This window comes from Engystomops pustulosus, chromosome 1, assembly GCF_040894005.1.
Source record: "Engystomops pustulosus chromosome 1, aEngPut4.maternal, whole genome shotgun sequence".
Lineage (NCBI taxonomy): Eukaryota > Metazoa > Chordata > Amphibia > Anura > Leptodactylidae > Engystomops > Engystomops pustulosus.
Window position 1 is genome coordinate 37648414 of NC_092411.1, and position 23785 is coordinate 37672198.

Below are 23785 nucleotides of genomic sequence, written 5' to 3' on the forward strand. Positions count from 1 at the left end.
CAATGGGTGTGGCCTCTCGGTGCACTCTTTCTCTGCTCCTCCCACAGGGAGAGAGCATCTATACCCATAGTGCACCACAAGGCTCATTTGCATATACATATTAATGAAGGCTTCTCTGCATTCAGTCAATCTTTGGTGGAAATTAATAAATGGAGTCCGACTTATTTGTGCACAGGTCCAACTTGTGTGGTGCAGTCAAATTGCTCAATATAGTAGCAAATGTTTTGCCAGTTTCTTTGCCACAGATGGAGGGTTTTTGTATCCTTTGCTGCCATAACCCGTTTCTCCATGGCTAAAGTGAGGTTTAATGCATTTTTTTAATGAAAACAGAGTGATTGGAGATGAGAACCTGCAGTGCTTTTATTGCAGTGTTATTCACACGAACGTTGGGGGGACATGTATACGGCCAGGAGCTTGTGGCAGTATATACACCCCCCCATAGGCTGGCACTGGGTGCACGGAGCGGCACCGCACCGCTCCGTACCCCGGGAAAAGATAGGACATGTCCTATCTTTCCCCATATTACTGCGCCTTGTGCCATGTATATCTGTGGGGAGGGGAGAGGTCACCCCTCCTCTCCAGCGCAGCGCACTTGCACCCACCGTGCTACGACGGGCATACGTTAATATGAATGTAGCCTTAGATGGACCAGTGACCAGTGGGGTCCACAACCATTTGCTATTGAGGGCAGCGTTGGTGCTCAAGCATAGGCAGTAACTGCTGTGGGTGTTGTTCCTCTCACCAGTATAAGCCGCTGCCCGGGGATGTCTCTACTTTTATCCGAAAAGTACTGTGTAATTTTACTGTTCTGAAACCCCACATATAAAGCGGACAAGTACTACTTGTGGTGACTGGCAACATGTATGTGATTGTATCGTAGCCACTTAAAACAAGGCTCCGTACGCTACCAAAATACAATCCAACTACCCGGAGTTCTGAAGAAATCAGCAGATGTCATTCAATTTTTTGCTTCTGTGATCCAACAATTTAGCTAAACATTGCTTTTTACTGTGACAGAGGTCGGGAGCCATTGATCTCCCACCAGCCAGTGTTTTCACATCAGTGTTTTTGTGTTTGATTTGCATCAGAATTTATAATCCAAAATTGGGAGCTAATCGAAAACTCGCACTGATCTCTCCATTTTCTCGATGTAGTCCCCTGTGCTTGCTCATATATGTAGAGGAGGATACAGACATGATCCATTATTAAAAAATTTTGAATTATTAATAGCTATTTTTGTTTCTCATTTTGTTTTTCAGCCCCATGAGTTTGATGAATGCCGTTTTGATATCAGTGTTAATGACAGCGTCTGGTACCTCCGTGCCCAGGACCCGTACCACCGGCAGCGCTGGATAGATGCCATCGAGCAGCACAAGGTAAGACCAATAAATCTGCTCTATAATACACATAAAAATGTGTCCGCTACTTGCTAAAACCACCCATAGTTGACCTGAATAAAATATTTTGGCTTCAGGTGCTCATTGACCCATGTCCACTGTATAATCTCCACCTCCTACAAAAGGTAAAGGACCTGTGTTGACCTTGTGGTCATATAACCATGAGAACACAAGTTCCCCCACCCCACACAGTTTTTTTGTGCGTCTGTTTTATTATAGTAAGTCCGCTGGCAGAGGAGGTGTAGGAAGTGGTGGGGGTAGTAATGTTGGTCAATGGTTCTGCACTTTTGTTTGGGGCCCCTGGGAAGGTATATCGGGCTCGGCCATCTCTATGGAGAGGTTTGTGTAAAGTGCTGAGGTGAGAAGACAAATCTTGGCATCCAAGTAGCTTCTCTGTTCTCTACGATGGAAACTAAAGCTGGCCATACATATAGACGTACATTGGACAAAGCCACTTTGTACAGCAGTAGGAGAGAAGGGTTAAGGTATCTTGGATTTCTTCCTGCCGGTTGTCTTGTTCTTGAGGAGATAAGCCAGATAAGAGGATTCTGGAGCCTCCTCGTTCCGAATATTTGTGCCTTCGTAGGGCTAGACGTATGGCTGACCTACGCTGCAATATTACCTGGAGTAAAGAACTAAAATGTACGATTTGAGAACTCCGGATTACAGACAGAATAAAGTCTGTTTGGCTCCAGTTGTGTAAATGAGCTGCAATTTCTGTCATATCCTGTGCCCTAAGGTGGCAGTGTTTTTCTATTTTCGTACAGACCTATAGTGACCCCCCCGATTTATCTCAGGGTTAGTATAAAATAAAGAGTCGTGCTTGGTATTGTCTCGAGGACCTGTTCCCTCCCTTGTGTTTTGCTACGTGGAGGAAATGTTAGTGACTGTTCCTCTACATGGGGCCCATTGTATTGTGCGTGTCCTGGGCTTGTCTCTATAGAATGGCTATGAAGGCATGCATGAGGCCCTGAAAGGCTTGACCTGTTGACTATAGAGCAGGGGATAACGCATGTTTTGTCAAGTATTGTACTTGATGGCGTATTAACACTCCAGAAGATAAATGGGATTTTGTGTGCTAGTGATAGCTGTTGTCAGGCATGAAAGGAGGCGGCGGTGGCTTCCTGTGCCTGCTGCGCCGCCACTGAATGCTCACGTACTGGATACAAGATGTTTCACGCCGCAATCCCCAATCCCCCCCTTCTTCTTCTGGAGGCAGCGTAAGATCCTTGTGGACTCTGATTTCTATTCATGAGCATCGTGTAAACTTGTATCTAAAAAGAGCAGCCTTGGCTCCCGTCCCAAGGCTCTGCAAACTGGATGAGCAGGATAGTCTGGTGGGGATTAGACGCTAGCGACATGAGGAAATCCGTGCCTCGCTATGTAGAATAGCGTTTATAAGCAGATGGCCTTGCCGATTCGCTGTCCTCGAAAGGGTCCGTGTCCCTTCAGACAGGGACAGAGGCATATAAAAGATCTGCCTTGTGTAAGCGAGATTTATTGGGGTCTTTTTATAGGAAGATATTCCAGCTCTGTAGTCTTCTGGTCAGAGAATATGTCATTACGGTAAATATATTCCATTTTGATAGATTGAATAAAGGTGCAGCCTAATCAAACAATAAGCCTACATTGTTGATCCAAGGCTTAAATGGACCTTTAATGGGACTGAAACACACAATACTGTTGGATCTGTGAATCCTGGACTGAACAATACGCTGGGGCTTCAGGCATCTCGCCCATATATGATGGAAGGGGTCCCTGCTTCCCTTTGGAAAGACATAGCTGAACTATATTCAAGACGACAGATTTTAAGAGCGCTCAATATCATTAAGGTGCAGTCCTGGCACACAGTTTTGTCTGTGAAATCCAGCCAGTTTACAGTCTGGGATTAAAGGGATGAGCACGTTCATGGACAGGTAGATTTAGCCTGACAGCAGTCGCCCCACGGTGACCAAAAAAGACCCACTAAACTCTAGATTGCAGGTTAAATCCCTTGAGTGGGTCCTTGCAGAACTTCCATTTAAGTACAGGCCCAAAAACTGAGGGAGTATGCGTTTTTATTGTTTCTCTCTGTATATTTTATAATTGTAGATCCAGACAAAAAAAAAATTGGCCCCAGTGACAATTGGAGTTTAAACATTTTTTGCTGTAATGGGACCAAGGATTATCAATAAAGCTTCAATACAGACACCTTACAGCTGATCATTGCAGCCTGGGACTATAATAAAGCATCCAGAGAGCTTCACCAGAGGTCAGAGGGGTCTGTCTGTAACTATGGGTTGTATGTAAGTCGGGTGTCCTTAAGAAGGGGCTGCCTGTAGTTACACACACTTGAGTACAGCACTGCTACACACAGCTCAGCTACATCTCTCTCCTATCTAGTACCTGCATCGCTTCATCTTACTTTGACCCGCAGCATTGAATGGTACCTTTAGACTGATGAAGCATGTGATCAGTCACCCGCTTCTGACATCACTCTAGGTCCTTGTCCTCCGTTACTCCTGAGCCAGGAGAGGGACAGCAGAGGATCTCCTCTCTGAGAACTAGGAAGATCTGGCAGTTCTGGATCCTTCTGATCTTCAGACTACTACAGACTACTTTTTTTATTATTTTTTTTTTTTTTTTTAGCAAGACTTTTCTTGGTAAAACGTGCATTTTCTAATCTAACAAACATGGTACTTTTAAAGCCCCCAGTCTGCCGGGTCTTGAATCCCACCACAAGTAAAACTAGTACCATGTAGGGCACTTTGGTGACAGAACACTATAGAGAGAATGACATGGTTATACAGATGAGCTCCGCTTTGCACTGTGGGCGCCTATTTCTATTTTTGTGCACCTGATTTTGTTAGGAGATGCCTCTGTATAAGGCGGTGATGCTGGGCTGCATAGACGTCTACCACAAGGATCTGTGCTGTCATGACATCTATTGCTGTTTCAGTTCCCGTGTCCCACCTTGTCCTTACACGGTCCCTTCTCTAAACAAACACATGAGAATTATTGATCTGTAATGTGCGCTGTCATCCTGCACCACACACAGCGGAGATTCCTGTAATGGAACAAATGCAATGGATACACTACAGATCTGCAGGTTGTGATGGCCCAGAGTCTCGGGCGATGAATACACAGTGTAGTGTTACCTCCATTACACGCACATCCTTGTATCCACGCCGGGCCCGGCCATTATGTACTTGGGTTTCCTGCGCTCTATGTAGGGGGTAGAGTACACAGGGCAGGCTGCGGCTTGTCTTTAGGACGTTAAACACAGGTTTGACCTAAACAGTCAGCAACTTACTTCCAACTAGATGGCCAAAGTTCATAACTGGAGGCACATTGACCCTTGTAGTGTGTTACATAATGTCGCCTCTTTATACTTCTATTCCTATTGTCTTATATGTGTAGGTTATACAGCACCAACATGATATATACAGGCAGTCCCCGGGTTACATACAAGATAGGGTCTGTAGGTTTGTTCTTAAGTTGAGTTTGTATGTAAGTCGGAACTGTATATTTTATCATTGTCACCCCAGCCAGAACTTTTTTGGTCTCTGTAACAATTGGATTTTAAAAATGTTGGGTTGTCATAAGAATCAGGAATAACACTAAAGCTTCATTACAGACTCCTGTGATAACTGTTACAGCTGATTATTGTAGACTAGGAATAAAGTACAATAAATAACCAATATCCAGAGGTCCGTTTGTAACTAGGGGTCGTATGTTAGTTGAGTGTTCTTAAGTAGGGGACCGTCTGTACTGTATACTATTAGTTTTATCTACATTTATTTTAATGTGCTACGTCATCCATGTCCTTATACTCAATGGGCTGTGGCACAGATTTAACAAACATAACACCATATGACGTGTGTGGGGTCCTCTATGGGTCATCTGTTCTCCAAAGCTAAGAAAGACAATCCACCAGATGCTTAACAGCTCCATTCTCTCTGCAGTGGTCAGAACAAGTTACTGCAGCTCAGTTTGAATAATAGGTAAGCTGCACTGACGCTATTCAGCCACCACACAGAGGACGGCGCTGTCTGCTTCCATTTTATTCCTCTGTATAATCTGCTGCTTACAATATTTTCTTCATGGAGTTCTGGGTGTTAGACCACCATTAATATCACTGTTCTGAGATTAAAATACGCAGCAATGAATTTTTTTGTTTCTGTTCTCTGAAGCAAAGTAATGCCAGTGATAAGCATCTGTCATAATCTTATCATAATTGTTTCTAATGCGCGTGACCATATTATCTAAAATGCTTGCGATTATCCAGCGGTTATTCCAGGGAGAATGCGGGTTCATATCCTGATCCGACCCTGCCAGCTTCCCTAATGTAGGAACATGACACCAAGTCCTCCTGTGCTGCCCCCGATGGGGGACAAAGCATCTTTCTTTGGGGCAAAACCAGCAGCAAGAGAAGGTGGGACAAGGTTGTAAAACTTTGAGGAAGGAACTTTTTGCCGCCTCCATCAATGATGGCATCCCTTACTAGATGTCCCTCCAGGACAGTGGACCCCAGGAGGCCCTGTGTTGGTGTAGACGGCCCGGGACTGCTCACTGTAGAGAGATTCATTCAGCTGGTTGCTTAAAGGGTTTGGCCACTTTACCTCATGATTTTTGTAATGTGTGGGGGTAGGATGTCCGGTAATTTGCCAATATACATCTATTAATAGTTCTGGACCTCTTCCTTGATATGTAAAGTAAAGCCCCTGCTTCAGAAATGTCTTTTTTACCTCATAATTTGCTGTTCCTGTCCATAAAATGGCTGGAGATGGAGGTTCATGTGATGTAACTGTCCATGACTAATCCACCCTTCAGGATCCTAAGCTTGTACTCATGACAACGATCATAAGGTCCTGGAAGGATGATTGGTCATGGACAGTTAGGATAACAGGACCCTCCTGTTTGATGCCATTTTAGGTACAGGAATGGCATCTGATGAGGTAAAAGACCTTTCTGAACCAGGGGCTTCACTTTACACATCAAGAAAGTGGTGCAAAACTATTTATAGATGTATATTGGTGAATTTGTTCCCTTTAAAGGGTCTGGTCACTATACCTCATGTGTTTTGTAGACTTCTTAGGGTCCCAATTTACTAACACGTTGTTACGTGGTCACTATAAAACCAAAAATGTATACTTGCCTAGAGATGATGCCATAGTATATAGTACATCACAGCACGGAGGCTTAGTGGTTAACATAACAGCCTTGCAGCGCTGAGTACCTCGGAGTCAACATCTGCAAAGAGTTTGTATTTTTCTCTCCATGTTTGCGTGGGTTTTCTCCGGGTTCTCCGGTTTCCTCCCACACTCCAAAAACATACTGAAAGGTTGATTAGATTGTGGGCCCAATTGGGGACAGGGACTGATTACGCAGCGCTGCACACAGCTTGTCAAATCTGTGTGCACTATATAAATAAAGGAATTATTATTCATCAGTAAAGCTGGGGTGTACTACACTGAAGTATTTTGCAGTATTTTACTGCACATCCGGACAGAGATGATATTCGGTGATTTGGGACACTAAACCATAAGCACCTGTGGGACATTTAGTGATCCAAATCTTCCTGACAGGTTCCCTTTGAGTGCTCAGAAAAGATGGGGGCTAGCCACTGGAAAGACTTTCTCTGTGGTTAGCGAAGTCTTTTTATTGTGTGGTACCTTTTGTTATTCCTGGGTAGTTGGGAAACAATTTACAGATGTTGTGTTAACCGATTTAACATTATGCTAATCTCCCTAATCTGTGTAATCTGCTACAGACACTAAACATAATCCCTGCCAGCCACTTCTGCTGAGGCTGCCGATTTACAGGTTTAGTATGAAGCCAATTGTGACATCCACGACACAGGACTTGGTGACCGGTCTTCTTTACATAAAACCTCCTTGTACAGAAAGGGTGGAAAATTCACTCAAAATTTTAGCGCAGGGGGTGTTGTAGAAGTGTGGGATCCCAGCGCATGTCATGGCATAGAAATGAGTCGGCCACAATACAATGCCAGGGGGAGTCCTGGCTTTTTCCATGAATTAGCTGTAGGATTTCCCATTCCGATGAGTTAAGTACATTCCTGTGCCGCTAGTCACATCTCTCCGCAGTCTCGGTGCATTGTTGTTGGGTTATGTTATGTGGGTGACTAATACATAGTGTGTGTAATGTAAGGCGAGCACTTCCTGTGATCCGGGTAGGATTCACCATCCTGTGACTCGGACACCGGTCATGTGCCTCTGAGTCTGAGCTTTCTCTAGGTCCACGTGCTGCTGTTTTTGTTAAACGGCGTCATCAGCGGCCAAAGGTTAAGCTCAGGCTCCTTTTACCACCCATCTCGCCTGGTTCACAGTAAAGTCACCTGTTTTATATGGACATTCAGTCTAAAACGTATCTTATATCGCACCATTAACAAGTCCTTACAGTACACCACAGTTTCTATATATATACGCACACGCACCTGGGCTTATTCAGCGTTTTTCACATCATGAAGTGTTTTCAATGTTGGTAACCCTGTATTTTCTATGGTCGTATTTGGACAACAGTTTTTATTTTCTCTGCCCATATATGAGTTCATTCAGATGGAGATGTCCACAAAAAAATGCAGATGTGTGATATCGGTGTTTTTTTTTCTTTTTTGTATGTCGTCCGTTTTTGGCATCCAAAAAAAAAATTTAACGGATTTCTAATCTACCGTATTTGCTGCTCTTAACGTTTTGAGATAAAAGCTACTGCATACTGATGTCATCCATGTGCCATCTGTTTTTTTTCTCTTCTTCTTTAGAAGCCATTAATAATTAATAATAATTCATTTATATAGGGCACAGAGATTACGCAGCCATACACAGAGCTTACCAAATCAGTCCCTGTCCCCAATGGACTCGCAATCTAATCAACCTACCAGTATGTTTTGGAGTGTGGGAGGAAACCGGAGGAAACGCACGCAAGCACGGAGAGAACATACAAACTCTTTGCAGATGTTGACCCTGGGACTTGAACCCATGTCCCCAGTGCTGAATGGCTATAATGCTAACCGCTAACCCTTGCTGCCCCATGCATTGACTTCTATGGATGTCCGTGGCCCGAATGTGAGGAAATGTATAATTTTTTTTTTTTTTTTTTTTTACTCCCTATTCTCGCATTCAGCAGAAAAAAAACAAATCAATGGATATACAGATATATGGGTCCGTTTGCTGCATTTTTTTCTCATTGATGGGGTTCATTCACACGGCGTTACTCAAAAACAGTACTTCTTTTTTACACATTCAGACCATGGACTTCAATAGAAGTCAATGGGTCCTCAAAATAACGGAATAACATTCAAGTGCTGTCCGCTTTTTTGTGGGTCAGTTTTTTTTCTTAGATGTTGCTAATAAACAAGCTTTTTTCCATGTATCCATGTGGAGGATTTGGAAAACAGAGCGGCTCTTATTTGTGCCCGTGTTTTCAGACTTTTCCATAGAAGGGGCTGTACTCTACCATGTGACCCTTCAAAACTTTGGGACAAGCTACTGACTTTATTCCTTTACAAAGCGGGGGAATTAAACAGATGATTCAGGCAGCAGTTCTGCGTACATACTAAGGGTATCGCTTGTGTGGTCCTATGGGCACTATTGTATAGCCTCCTAAATGTGAGCCTCATTACAGGTCATGAAATGCTATCACATAACAGCAAATGTGAATGCTATAGACACACCAGGTATAGGACAGGTACCGGCACCGATCTGTCATGGGCCCCACTTTATAAAAACTTTTATGTTTTATGACTAATGTGTTACTAACGGTTTTATATCCAAAGTTATTGGCGCATTTTATTGCAAGAAATCACACGTTTCTTCGCACTGTATCTGGGTCAGACACAAACATTAAGAACCTCTGATCTTCTGAGCCGTTTTTTGGTGTGAGATCTCTCAGGCGCTAGTTTCTGTACTACATATATTACCAGACTCGTGCGTCATCCTCCATCTGACTGTAATCGGCTTTCCTCCTGAGCGTCTGATCCTGACTGACTTCCTTCTCCAGGATAGACCCTATAATGCTCCAGCACTAATGAGCGGCCTGCTAGCGTGTTATGTCCTGGATCAGTCACGAGGACTAGTAACCTATAGGACATAGGTGGCAGAAATATACCAGGTGATCGCACTATCCTCTTACATTCCTTTTATTCCAGCATGTTATAATCCAGAAATTCTCATAATCCATCCATTATTCCAATGATGGAAGTACAGTATCCAGTTGCAAATTTTTTGTGTGTGTAACTGGGACCTGCCTTTGATCAGAAGGGACACGTTTTGCTTCTTTTGAAGCGACCGTGGTGCAGATTTATCAAGTGTCAGAAGGTAAAATGGTGCAAAGTACTACTAGATCATCTTATACTACGCCAGAATCCGCATCTTTGATAAATGAGGTGGAGTACTAGTCTGTCTAGTTGTACTTTGCGCCTCCTCTTTGGCATTGTTGGTTCCAGAAAACTTTGCCAAAACTTGGGTTCATTAGCAAAAATGTTGACTTTTCCCTGTTATATTTCGTCCATATTAGCCATTAGACTTTGTTTACCTCTTCACATATGGCAGATGCCTTTTTGGTCCAAGGAATCCACCTTTAGGCACAGCAGCAGTAGTGTAATCCAGACAATCCTATGATCAGTATGCGCAAAAATACCATTTTCTGTAAAAAAAAATTATATAGCGCTTCTCCAAGGATTGGCCAAAGGTCATCGGGATGGTCCTGGGCTCCTTGGTTGATGGCTGTAGAACTAGTGTTGGCACTTTTTTTTTTTTTTTTTTGTGCCTAGTTGTGTCTGAGCATCATTGTTTTCTCTGCCCCTTCTTATTTACCGGTGGGGGGGGGGGGGGGGGGTGTTGTGTCTATGCTATCTGTGCATTAATTTGGGTCATTTTTGGACAACTTAGTTTTTTAAATCCCAGTATATATCCTAACATGTGATGCTACATGATGTAATGGAAATCATGAGGTCTACCATTAGGAAGCATTCAGAAAACTAATATGCTGCAAGAAAAAGCATTATACATGCGTGATCTGCCATTATGCAAGTCACTGAGAAAATCTTGTTGAGCAGCTGCTCTCCTGTAGTCACATGGGAGCTGATAGTAGACATCTCCTAGTGCCTAGGCCGGGGCATCCGCTTGGGAACGCTCAAGGAAAGTCACACGGGCGCCCAAGGAGAAGGAAATCATTCACCTGCAGGGTTACAGGGATCGAGGAAAATGCAACAAGCACCCATTGGTCTCCCAACCTGTAATATAACTGCAGGGAACCCTCCCCTCACATCCTACTATTATACATAGGGGGGTCTACCTCCACAGTATGGCAGGAAATCCTCTTCTATGGGGGCTGCGCTCATTATTATATATCCTTGTCCTATGGGACTTTATTTTAACCTGGTCCGCCTCCATGACTCCTTATGTTTTAATGTCCAACCAGAGAGCAGGATAATGATGGATATATAGGTTTCTATTATTTGGAAGCAGCAAGTAACTCTTGGACTCCTAAAAAACATTCTACATATTGAATCAGATCGCTCCATGCCTCTGTGTCTACAAACGGTAAATGCGCAGTATATGGAGTTTGCGGCGGTGATAACTCATTTGCGGTGGTTTCTTCCCCCGTTAGCTGAATAGTGAGAGGCATCATTAACAAGTAAATTGAGTGCAGCAGTTTCTCATCCTAGAAATTCTGCTTAAAACAAAATGATTCCAGTGCTACTATAAAAATCCATCATGATAAACCAGGGCCACTTACGGTGCCTGGATCTATGAGTGACTGTGGTAATCTTCTTATATTTGTTATCCATGGCCTCCTTCTTTCTAAAATCAACTTTTATAGTTCTGCTAATGAGCCAGAAAAGTTTTGGGAGGTGTTACCAGAGGCTCTCTGTGCTGTAACTTCACAGGCTGTTATACTGTGCTGGTGTCCTCACCAGGGATGTTTTTTTTTTTTTTTTTTTAATATAAAATTTGAAGGTCCAGTATTGGTGTATAGGATAAGTATATCCACAGCCGTTATGTATTGGCCATCACTGATCACAGAAGTGATCTGCCATTACTGGATCATTGTGTGCTGGTATCATAGTAATGTCCCATCTATGAAATCCTTGTGACTGCAGCAGAAACAAGTAGAAGCACTTCCTCTGTTACAAAACAAGTGGGTTCTTGTGCTACGGGTCAGATGTGTTTATTAGTCTTTGCCCCTTATAGTAATGTAAGTGCTTGGGGTGTGCAGCGTGTACAAGTGTTACCATTGGGCTTTGACCGATAGTAACCTTCAGTGTGTTAATGTTGGCCGTATCACTGGCGCCACCTAGTGTTATACTGGATGTATTACTAGTTGTGTTATGTGATTTGACCTGAAATCATGCGTAATTAATGTATTAAAATTGTTAGAGAATATATTATAGCGAATATATAGCTTAAATTTAATTTTTTTTTTTTGTATATTAAAGATTTCTTGTGCAATACTTTCCATTAGGCTCCTCTTTAATGGTTTACTAATGTACTTACCAGGGTTTTTCTGACTACAGCTGGTAACTAAAATCACTGTATATCTGGAGGGATGATTTACAAGTTAAAACTAAACTTTTAATTCCAATTTTTTTTTTTCTGGAATGAAAAGTTATTTTTAGCTCCTAAATAATGTAGATATACAGGGATTTCGGTGCTTTTATAAAGGAGACGTAACTAATGCACCACAACTTAGTTCAGTGAAATTGTTACTACATCTGGTAAGTAGGAGTCCTCATCAGGGATGTGTCTTTATATAATAATTGGTATAGGATCAGTATCGCGTGGAGCTGTTAAATATGCAGCAGTTATGTATTGGCCATCATAAGAGGCACTGGTAGGTACCATCTCTGTACATATTAGTCAGTGGTGGGTTGGTGGAGTCCTTTAAGATGCTTTGCTAGGGGCAGCACGGTGGCTGAGTGGGAAACACTTCTCCCTTGCAGCGCTGGAGTCCTGGGTTCTAGTCCCACCCAGGTCAACATCTGCAAAGAGTTTGTATGTTCTCTCTCTGTTTGTGTGTGGGGTTCTCTGGTTTCCTCCCACACTGGTAGGATGATTAGATTGTGAGCCCATTAGGGACATGGACCAATTTGTCATGCTTTGTGCAGCGCTGCGTAATCTGTGTGCGCTATATAAATAAAGGAATTATTATTTATTATTATTATTATTTGCAGTAAACCTGCAGAGTTACGACCACTAGACGAGTCCTGGGAGTCGTGCCTCTAAAACTTCTCAGTCTCTGCTCCAGAGCAACAAACTTTCAGGCTTTGAACTATTGTAACTTCTGGCATAAATGATGGTAAATGTGCGATTCTACGGACGACTTTCACCATCTACTTGGTAATAGAGCACTTATACAGGGTGCTTTCCCTATCACGCCTTACCTTTTTTTGTTTGTTTTTTTTATTTTCATTTCTGCTGACATCTGCCTTTATATAGTAGATGGTAGGTCTGCCCCATAGTCACCTTTTATGTGTGTGGCCATCTTTACAAGAAGCATTAGTCTGGCTCCTCATATTCCCAGGAATGGAAGGGAGGTTTCTGGCTTCCCCTGTACATCTTATGGCATTTCTAGCACTCTGTTATCTGGCGTAAACTAAGTCCTCTAACACAGTGTTCTCCAACCACTAGTCTGCCCGACCGGGGAAATGAGACAATAGAAGCTGGGCACACAGGGAGTTATGGTGGGACATGCAAACATACATTTTCGCCTATGAAACTGTGACTCCAGACCACATCCCCCCCCCACCCACTGGTCCCTGGAGAAAATGTGTTTACAGCCAGTCCCTGGGCAAAAGTAAGGTTGGGGACCACTGATCTTATAGATGCCAATTGGAACGTATGGAAACCGCAATATGCTCCCCGCACCGTACCGTTACCATACGGGTAGAATACCGACACCTTCATTTCAATTGGCAATACGTCCATCCATTTATGACTGTATTATCCACCGTACTGTGTGTAAGATGTCTATCAACCAGCCATCATTTACAAGTGCACGTACATATATAGGGCATTTCCTATATTTCTCCATGCATCGTCCGGTGAGACAATGGAGCAGATTTATCAACCTGGCCGAAAGTCGGAATATTTCTAGTTGCCCATGGCAACCAATCACAGTTCAGCTTTTACCAGTGCTCATGAATATTTTAAAGGGGGGCTGTGATTGGTTGGCATGGGGCAACTAAGAATATTCAGACTTTAAGACGGCTTGATAAATCTGCCCCAATGTGTGCTTATAAGCACCATGACCAGTACCGTAGGCGTTAATGTGGACCCATATTCGGCCCCATTAAGGTTCACCCTTGCTGTGATTGGTTGTGGTGCAATGTCAGATGCTAAATTTAAGACACTTTTGGTAAATCTACCCCGTTGTTTAATTTGCCATTTTTGTCCTCAATCCAGCATCTGTGCAGCAGATCTGCTGCAGAATCTACCATGTCAGAAATGTTATTCTACTACGAATCCTTTGGATGATGAATACCACTGTATAGAATATATCACAAACCTCTGTCAGATGTATACATATTCAGCATATACATCTAACCGTATGCTTAAAGGTAATGTATACAGAGCCTAATCCACCCAGAGGTGATGGGCCTCTCGTCCTTCATCCAACTCTGACACTTTCTGGTTTACACACATTATATGGGATAACTATACAAATGTATATACAGAGGCAATAATCTGATCTATAATTCATACTGCGGTACAGATTCCATAGCTATGTGAGCAGGTTCTGGGTGGGGACAGGCTGGAGAATGTGTGGTCGGCTGGGCCCCATCTGTTATCCTGGGTGTGTTCTATTCACTGACTGCCAACAACAGCACAGATGTTGGAGCGTATTGCTCTGTGTCGTCCAGCGCGTCGCTGACTGTGCCGGGTTTCTGGCCGCAGATGTGTATCCAGTTACGTTGTCTGGTCCCTAATCCTGGTCTTGTGCACTGAGGACCCATTTGCAATTCATTGGAAGTACAGAGCTTGATCATAAATGGCGCCTTTTTTTTTTTTTTTGTATAGTTTGATTTTAAAAAAACATGTAAAAAATTTCTATAAAATATAATTATTATATGGTATACAATGCTATATCCGGAGCACAACACACAGCGCTGCACAGAGCTTGACAAATCAGTCCCTGTCCTCACAATCTAATCGGCCTACCAGTATGTTTTTGAGTGTGGGAGGAAACCGGAGGACCCCAGGGAAAAACACGGAGAGAACATACAATCTTTTTGCAAACGTTGACCTGGATGGGATTTGAACCCAGGACCCCAGCGCTGCAAGGCTGTAGTGCTAACCACTTGGCCACCATGCTGCTACTTTTATGTAGGAGCGGCTGCTCAACGGAGGCCACTTGTGATATGGCTTTCACGCCACAAAAATAGTAATGGTGTACTTGGATTTGTATCTGACGATTTATGATCTCTATCTGGTAGCACCCACTACATGTATGTTACCACTACTAGTCGGAGTATCTTCTGTAGGCTTGTAAGATGCAAAGTCTTACAACCCTTTATTACAGAGGAAAGGGCTAATATTAGATGTTCCTATGTGACACTTCTGCCTATAGATTTGTCTTCCCATATAATGGATGTTAGCAGTAAGGGGCTGATGCCAGTCAATAGATGTTGATGCAAAGCTATAAATAGCCCGTTGATCCATTAGTGGAGGCCATGGTACAGTAGGTGGTTCAATGCGTATGTCGCGGTGGTATTTACCGTAAGTACTGCATTCAGTAACGTCTCGGCCCGCTTATATAGCTCTTATGTGTTCCCTAAAATACAATTTTGGATTGTGGGAGGAAACTGGAGGACCCAGAGGAAACCCACACAAACAGAGAGCATGCAAACACATGTAATTGTCATTTATATGAGTATAGATCAGGTCAGGGAATCTGAAATCCTTGGTCACTTTACTTGTCGTTGGTGTTTCCATAGTATAAAGGAGCTGTCACCGCTCCTGACTGCTCTATACTAGTAAATGTTTGTATTTCCCATGTAATAATTCTGCAGGATCTTTTGTTGCATATCGGTGAGACGTTCCTGGAAATAACATTGTCCATAGTTATTGGTCTGTGTCTGACATATGACAAGAGGTTATACCCAGTAGTCCATGGACTTGTACAACGGGGTACGGGACAAGTATCACAGGGACTTTTAATCCAGGTCCTGCATCAGAAATGCAACTTTCTTTAGAAAATCAATGGTTGAATCCAAAAAACTTTTTTTTTAATTTGCATGCAAACCAGCATTTCATCTAGCACCTACTTACAGGGATGAGATTGCCCTGTGCCTGCTATACCATTGGGCAGGGGAGGGTGCACTGTACTTTGTGGCCACGCCTATTGTGCACCGTAATTCTAATTCGCTCACTATTCATATAGCTAATTCCTGTTTGTGTAACTGAAGAGCGTAAAGAAAATCTGCCATCAAAATCAGGCTGGATAAAGCAGAGACATTTTACTCCATGGACTGTGACTGGTAATCTCTCTAGACTTATCCATGGCCTCCTTCCTTCTAAAATCAACTATTAAAGTTATGCTAAAGAGCCTAAGGGGCTCCCCTAGCCCCTGTGTGATCTGGCTTTACAGAATGTTACACTGTTCCCCCTGCTTCATCTGCACGTGAGCAGTAAGCAGGAAGTGTACTGCTGAAGAAGCAGGGAGGAGGGGGAACCCCTGTCTCATTAGCATTATTTTAAATGTTGATTTTTAGAAGAAGGCAGGCCCCGGATGACAAATATAAGAATATTACCTGGATCTATGAGACCTTCCCGTGTAGCTCATACATGTTTCCCAGAACCTAAATCCCTGTAAGATATTCTCGTGTTGGGCACGATCTCCCTTCTGCAGCGCTGTACTGATCAGTGTCACTCCTGGTATAAGGTAGAAGTGATGTGCATTGTGTTACGGAGCAGCCTTGGGTCTCTGAAGATGAACAGATCTTTCTGTAAGATTGCGTGCAGTGCTTCGGGGTTGTGTCTATGGAAGGTTGGAATATCTTCTGCGCGGCCTGTCCTATACTTTATAATGATTTATGGGGCTCGGTCCTGAAGCCGTCTAATGTATATATGACTGTAGTGCGCCCTCTGCTGGAAGTCGCAGGATACAGTGGAGATGGATGACGATTGCTCCATTTCTCTACACTTGACAGAACATGGTAATATCTGGGCATCACTTGTAGCCAGAATGAAGTCAAACTATTAAGTGTTATACATGAACTTAACCCAAACGACAGCCATATATGTAAGGGGCCCTATAGAAAACCTGAATGCAGAGAAATGTATGTGAATGGATATTTCTATGCATCATGTGCGTGGCCACAGAGTAGGCTGTACCCGCTGCTCCCCACCTCCCAGTGCTTCCCATTGGCAGTGTTATATATTTTTTTTGATTGATGGCACACGGACGCATTAATTTTAATGGTGATTTACACGTGCATGTGTTGTATGCTGATCCGTGTGGAGGCGAACATGTTGTATGCTGATCCGTGTGGAGGTGAACATGTTTTATGCTGATCCGTGTGGAGGTGAACATGTTGTATGCTGATCCGTGTGGAGGTGAACATGTTTTATGCTGATCCGTGTGGAGGTGAACATGTTGTATGCTGATCCGTGTGGAGGTGAACATGTTGTATGCTGATCCGTGTGGAGGCGAACATGTTGTATGCTGATCCGTGTGGAGGTGAACATGTTGTATGCTGATCCGTGTGGAGGTGAACATGTTGTATGCTGATCCGCGTGGAGGTGAACATGTTGTATGCTGATCCGTGTGGAGGTGAACATGTTGTATGCTGATCCGCGTGGAGGTGAACATGTTGTATGCTGATCCGCGTGGAGGTGAACATGTTGTATGCTGATCCGTGTGGAGGTGAACATGTTGTATGCTGATCCGTGTGGAGGCTGTAGAAACTTCGGAGCAGGTTTCTTTTCTGGACGAGTTTGTGACTTGAGCCTTCCAACACATGTCAAAGGGAACATGAATTAATCCAGATGTCATCCAAGTGCGTCCATTTTTGGCCAATGATTTCATATTTCAAGAGGTTGGGAGAAGCTAGTGACATCATCTTTAAGTCCCTGACTTACAGATGACCCCTAGTACAGACGGACCTCTGACCTCTCTGGATGCTTACTCTAGTCCCAGGCAGCAAGGTGTCTGTAATGAAGCTTTATTAATAATCCTTGGTCCCATTACAGCACAAAAATTTGAAAATCCCATCGTCACAGGGACAAAATTTTTTTTTTTGTCTGGAGTTAAAATAAAATACACCTGTTCTGACTTGCATACAAATGAAGCACAAACCTAAACTACCTATCTTGTACATAACCCGGGGAACTCCTGTATATACATCCTTTTTCTGCATTTAGGCCACAGGTGTTCAAAAAAACAAGCATAGTTATAACCCTGGACACTTCATCTATTAGTGTGAGCCGGGACCAGGGAATAGGTTAAGTAAAATGTCACATGAGATCTGCTGGACATTGGTCCTATAACCTTTAGGTGCATAAACATTGCTGAGGTCCCCACCGCTCTGCTCCTCCTGATACACAATGACGTCATAGCTGCCGCCAGTCCCGGTTATGGTTACCTCTGGCAGCCAAATTATTATTACTGCTGTTCAGACTATTTCCCTAAATATGCCACCCCAATTTTTGGTGAAATCTTGCTTTTTACCCTTGTATATTCTCTGTATGACTCCTTCAGCAGGATGAAAGGTCTCCACATCCTGCATAGTAATCTTGTAGGGATAGAGGAGATGTCACTTATCATAAAAGCACTTAAGTGCATGTGTATTTATAGGAAGGGGCTGAAGATCAATAGAGGTTACTGCTGGGGAATGCCAGTATCGCTGACATATTCTGCGGCAGTGTATGGAGCCGCTCATTGTTCACATCTGTAAATAAAATACATCGATCAGGATCCAATTCCCTTTCATTGACGCTGGAGAAAATGCAACTAAAGTTTGAATGGATTTTCCCATGAGCCTCTTCGGCCATTAGTGTTATTATTATTAACCCATCGCCGCTCGCCTGGTCCTCCCCCCTCGGCATCAGAAGAGGCTGGGTGGGGCGTAAGTGCATCGTCTCTTCTTCCTCATCTCTCTGGAAAGACAACCGGAGGAGGAAAGCCGGAACATGGAACCTGCACGGATGTCAAAAGTGCTGGAGAAGGTGACGCAGTGCAGCAGGGTGTAGAGCGGTAACCAAAATTGTACTGAGTGTCCGCACATTGCGCTGTCATAGACATTGGGCAGTGGCCAGGTAACTGCTGGCGATGTACGAGCTGTATTGGGAACCAGTAGTTGTGCCCTCTAGTTGCCTCTTCTACCCTTCTGGCACTGATGGGGTTAAGCAGTTTTTGGCTGGGCATGGGTGTGTGCTGTTCTCTATTGATCCGCTCCTTTCTGAGTGCTTTTCCGATGGGAATAACTAATGGTCAGCTTCCCATCCATCATCCATCCGCTCACATCTTTCACTGCTGCAGTGTTTGTTATCATGATGGTTTTTCTGATTTTTCCATTATTTTGTGTATTTTATAGTTGGCTTTTGCTTGCTGTGTGTATGTGTGTGTTATATTTTCTAGTCTCTTAGCAATGTCCAGTTCTATTAATGGACTGGAACAAATCATGTACAAGGATTCACAGATTTAGCCAATATTATGGATCGTGCATGAAAAATTCTTCTAGGATAACCCTGGAAAAAGTCACACGCTATCCAAAAATGGAAGTGCCTGTTTTTCTTTTTAAGGGCTTGGTGCGATATGTTTGACCCTCCAACCTCTTCCCTTCCTCATGCACAGAAGTTGCATGAAACCGACCCCATTTTCCACCCGAAGTCATCAGTTGTTGCATCACTCCGTCGCATCTACTATCAAAAAGTGAGCAGAGTAATAGAACATATAATTATATCATGTCTTATGTTAATTCGCCCAAAGTGATCTTCTTTATTAACTCCCAACCTTCACACCCCCCCCCCCCAATTGTATTTGCTCCCAGCTTCTCAAGTGTTAACGGTAGTTTTGTGGAAGTGGAAAAATCTGCTGCTAATCCCCAGCTGCTTATTACTTGTAATGTGGCCGTTTCTTGATATGATCTGGATTTCTTGCATATAATTACATATTACTATATATTACTATATTAAAAACCTACATAAGGAATTTGAATGCAATATATTTTTATAATCCAACTCGCAGATCATGTCCCACGCCGGGAAAATGTTCTAGTATTTCCACTCTGGGCACATTTACTTGTAATGAGCTGAATACTTCTTCCCTGTAGGACACGCAGCGCCTGTAGTGCAGCCCGTGACATGTTGCCGATCCTTGTTGTGTGTAGTAATGGTTGACGTGAGGTTAGTAGGAGGAGGATGATGGTGGTGAGCGATGGACGCAGAGACCTCTGCAGCACTTACCTCACTGTCTTATAATAGAAGTGACATCAGCCGCGTGTCCCTTTAGTGCTGAGTAAGGGACCGGCTGTGTCCTCACTATTATATTATTAATATGGGCTGTGTTTTATGTCCCTTCTTAGCTGTCGCTGTGCAATGACTTTCCATAGACCTTGCTCGGCTCGTATTCCGGGTTCTGGGGCCTTGTTGATCGATCCCTTCCATGGCCACCAATAACCAACATGATGATCACTTTCACCTCGTTGACTCTTTCCTTCTTGATTGTCTCGTCACTTCGGTATTAGTTTTATTGGGAATAGAGAACGGCTTGCGCCTGTGCAAAACTTCCGCCTTCCTCTGGGTCTCGACAAGGATTTTGACCCGCCTGTAGCATGAACCCAACGACCTGTTCAGTTTTTTAAAGGAGTTGTCCAAGATTAAAAGGGACATGACTGACTCCTTAGTGCCACACCTGACCACTGGTTATGTGTGGTATTGCAGCTCAGCCTGACTAACTTCATTCTATCTGAGAATCTGCCATACCTGATGCCAGCCATTGACTGGTGCGGTGCTGTTTTTGTAAGGGGTAATTTACTATGTCTTAACATGTTAAAATATGAGTCTCTGAGTATGTTGATGGGGTACGTGCTGTGTATGGTCGTACTCACGTCTTATTACTATTGCGGTCATCTGCCCTTTTATTATAAAGTAGAGGTCTATGGAGGCCTGATGTCGGGGTATCGCCACAATAGGAATCCTTGCAAATCAATTCAAGGAGATAGACCTTGACCCCCAAATTTGATGCATCTTTAAGAGCTACTGTGATGGGTGCTATACTTCATTATGTAACCTGGTAATTAACCCTTCAGTGTCTTCTCTTTCAGTCTGAATCTGGCTATGGATCGGAGTCCAGCCTACGGAGACATGGCTCCATGGTGTCCCTGGTTTCGGGAGCGAGTGGTTATTCTGCAACTTCCACCTCATCTTTTAAGGTTTGCTTTTTTTTTCTTTTTTTTTTTTTCTTTTTTTTGTTCATGGATTTTTGTTTACCAGAAGACTAAAATTAGACTAACAAAAAATCTGTCAGAAACTGAGCCCCTGTCACAGCCAAGTGAGATCTGTGACCCCTATTATAGTCGGTGCTATTCCGTGGACTCTGTTAGTTGTATTTTTGCACCTACTAGTGGAGCAGAACAATGGAAGCCCTAGCGGCCATTGCGTAGAGTACAATTTGTATATTCACTAACCAATTCTTCCCTTACAGAAAGGGCACAGTCTGCGTGAAAAACTTGCTGAGATGGAGACGTTCCGGGACATCCTGTGCAGACAGGTGGACACGCTGCAGAAATATTTTGATGCTTGTGCAGATGCCGTGTGTAAAGACGAGCTGGAACGGGATAAAGGTAAAGTGCGCAGTATATAACGTGGCTCTTACCAGTAATAACAAGGACCCGGACTAGGGGATATCTTAGTAGTCGGTGCTTTTGATTCCTGTTTTATTTGGTAGATACCGTGTTCTTTCTGCACTGATCTGCATAGGGGGTTAACAATGTAATAGCAATATAGTTTCGGACGACCCCTCTTAGGCTTTCTGCACACGTTGCTAAATCTGCAGTGCAGTCTATTGCATTGTCGTAAAAAAGTCTTTCAGCTGCAGATTTTTATATATTTTTTTAATGTAGCAAAGAAATGACTTATTGCTGTAGATGCTTGAGTGGAAATTAATCTTTGAAATGCAAAAGTTGAGCTCCTCCATCCCCCTAGGCTGGTCTCTGCTTGCTTGCAATATCTGCCGTTACCCAGGGCCTCATGCACTCTACTGTACCGTATGTGCGGCCAATTCATGGCCCATATAGAGGCTTGTGGAGCATGAGCGCAGTGAGGCAAGCACACAGTGTCTCGCTGAACTGTGACCGTGCCGGTCCATAGTGCCCCACATGATGGAGCATGACCGATGCCTGCCCTTGACAATGCCCGTCTGTTGGGCTCCCTATGGAGATTAGAAGTATGATGAGCGCTCGCTCCTCCCTTCTCCATCCAACCATTTACTTCGCCCTGGTCCTGTCCAAATTGAAGGGCATAGCCATCTGCATGAGTGCTTGGGTTTTCTGGTCTCTTCTCCATTTTTAAAGTGATGCCCAATCTTAAGGATAGTTTACCAGCATCAGATTGCTGGGGGTCCTGTGCCCAAACACCACACTCCCAGGTATTACACTGATCATCTGTTCCTACATTTTACAGATGCCATTGGCTCCATCTACTCTATAGATGACCCAGGGGGGGGTGTTATATCAGAGCCTCTGTGTACATGGAATGGAGTTGCACCGCCTGTCCCTAACCCTGCACAGATATGCTGTATGGAGCCTTCTAGTATATAGGTTATTGCATCTAAGAGGCCAAAACAGCTGATTGCTGCATGTCCCCTTGGTCTGATACTGATGAACTGTGATGAGGATAGGTAAACGGTATTAATAATAAATTAGGAGCCAGAAAACCTCTGATAAATACCAGCAGATCATGCGTTAAATGTAGGACAGAGTGACCAGAGTATTTACACAGGCTTCTTATAGGTCGCACTTGTGCTTTGACTTTACAGTGACGGATTTCAGCTATTGTTTTATTCTTCTATTGTAGTATATATGGTAAGGGCCGGCTCAGTGCAAGCTCCTGGTAGTGCCGTCTCATAGAGCACAAGGGCTGAGTGTAATGTACACAGTGTGTGCGCCGGGGGGGGCTCTGCTATTCCACACACTGCACTCTGCTATTCCACACTCATGGCTGTCACCTGTCTTACCAGTCTGTGTACACGACCTGATATCCTCTGGGTCCTTCATTTTATATCCATCTGCTTCTTCTTGTTCAGTTGTTGAAGACGACGAAGAAGATTTCTTGCAAAACCACGCGGACGGCGAGTACATTCACAGCAGTAATGGCAACCGGGAGAAAGGTGCGTAGCAATGTGTGGCTTGTGCTCCGCATACTTGTATGTGTAATGACATGTACGTGACTTGTCATGTGACTGCTCTCCAATAACTAGAAGCTTCTCCAGTATAATTACCCTCTCCAACGTCTGTCCTGTATCGTTATGTGGCTTAAAACTTATCTGAGTAATGTATAACCGGGATTCTTCTTACATCTCAGTGTTCCCACATGTGACACCAAAGGGCATCAACGGGATTGATTTTAAAGGGGAAGCGATTACTTTCAAGGCGACTACGGCCGGGATATTGGCTACTCTCTCGCATTGCATTGACCTCATGGTAAAGCGGGAGGACAGCTGGCAGAAAAGACTTGATAAGGTAACAGTGATCAGTGGTTATCTGTGTAGATCAGGATTGTGAACTGATGGGAATATTTCAGGCACTGTGGATACATGGAGTTTGCAAAATTGATTTAATCCGCCTTAGTTTTATGGAAATATTGCATGTGGAATCCATGAATTTAAGCAGATCTAATATTTAGCAGACTCAATTTCTGTGATGATATTTTTAACTTTGAGGATATAATAAATGTATGTATTTTGGACATATTTCGTATTTGCTTGACATGTTAATATTTATTCCAAGTCTCTTGCTTTTAACCACGATAAAGGGAACCTGTCACATCAACATGCAGTCTGTTCTGCTGGTACCCTTTATAGAGCAGGAGGAGCTATGCAGATTGTACTTGGTACCTGCTCTATAACATACTGCCTGCAGATTGTCCATAATGTCCTATCTGCTCAGCTCCTCCTGCTCTATAACATGCTGCCTGTAGATGGAACACTCAGGTCCTCCTGCTCTATACAGCACACATGTACAGCTCCACATTTGTTGCCTGTAGATCTGATGAATTCACATTCTAGCGATTGCTGTGGGTTCTCGATGCAGAATTTACCATCAGTTGTGCGACTTGCAAGTTAAAAAAGAAATAACTTATTTGCTATATTTGTTGTTTAGCATCTTGGGACCAGTTCATATTGCAGTGTTGTGACCCAAAAGCAGATATTGATAAATGATGTAAAAA

At 43.5% G+C, this 23785-nt stretch overlaps 1 protein-coding gene across 2 annotated transcripts in view; it reads left to right on the top strand.

Annotated features, from left to right (window-relative positions):
- CERT1 (ceramide transporter 1) overlaps positions 1–23785 on the top strand; it is a 49931-nt gene that overhangs the window by 15323 nt on the left and 10823 nt on the right. For both annotated transcript variants that reach the window (XM_072138282.1, XM_072138291.1), the window contains exons 3-7: positions 1260–1376; positions 20665–20772; positions 21045–21183; positions 22644–22727; positions 22922–23079. In XM_072138282.1, coding sequence (XP_071994383.1) covers positions 1260–1376; positions 20665–20772; positions 21045–21183; positions 22644–22727; positions 22922–23079 — 606 coding nt within the window. The remainder of the gene's footprint in view (positions 1–1259; positions 1377–20664; positions 20773–21044; positions 21184–22643; positions 22728–22921; positions 23080–23785) is intronic.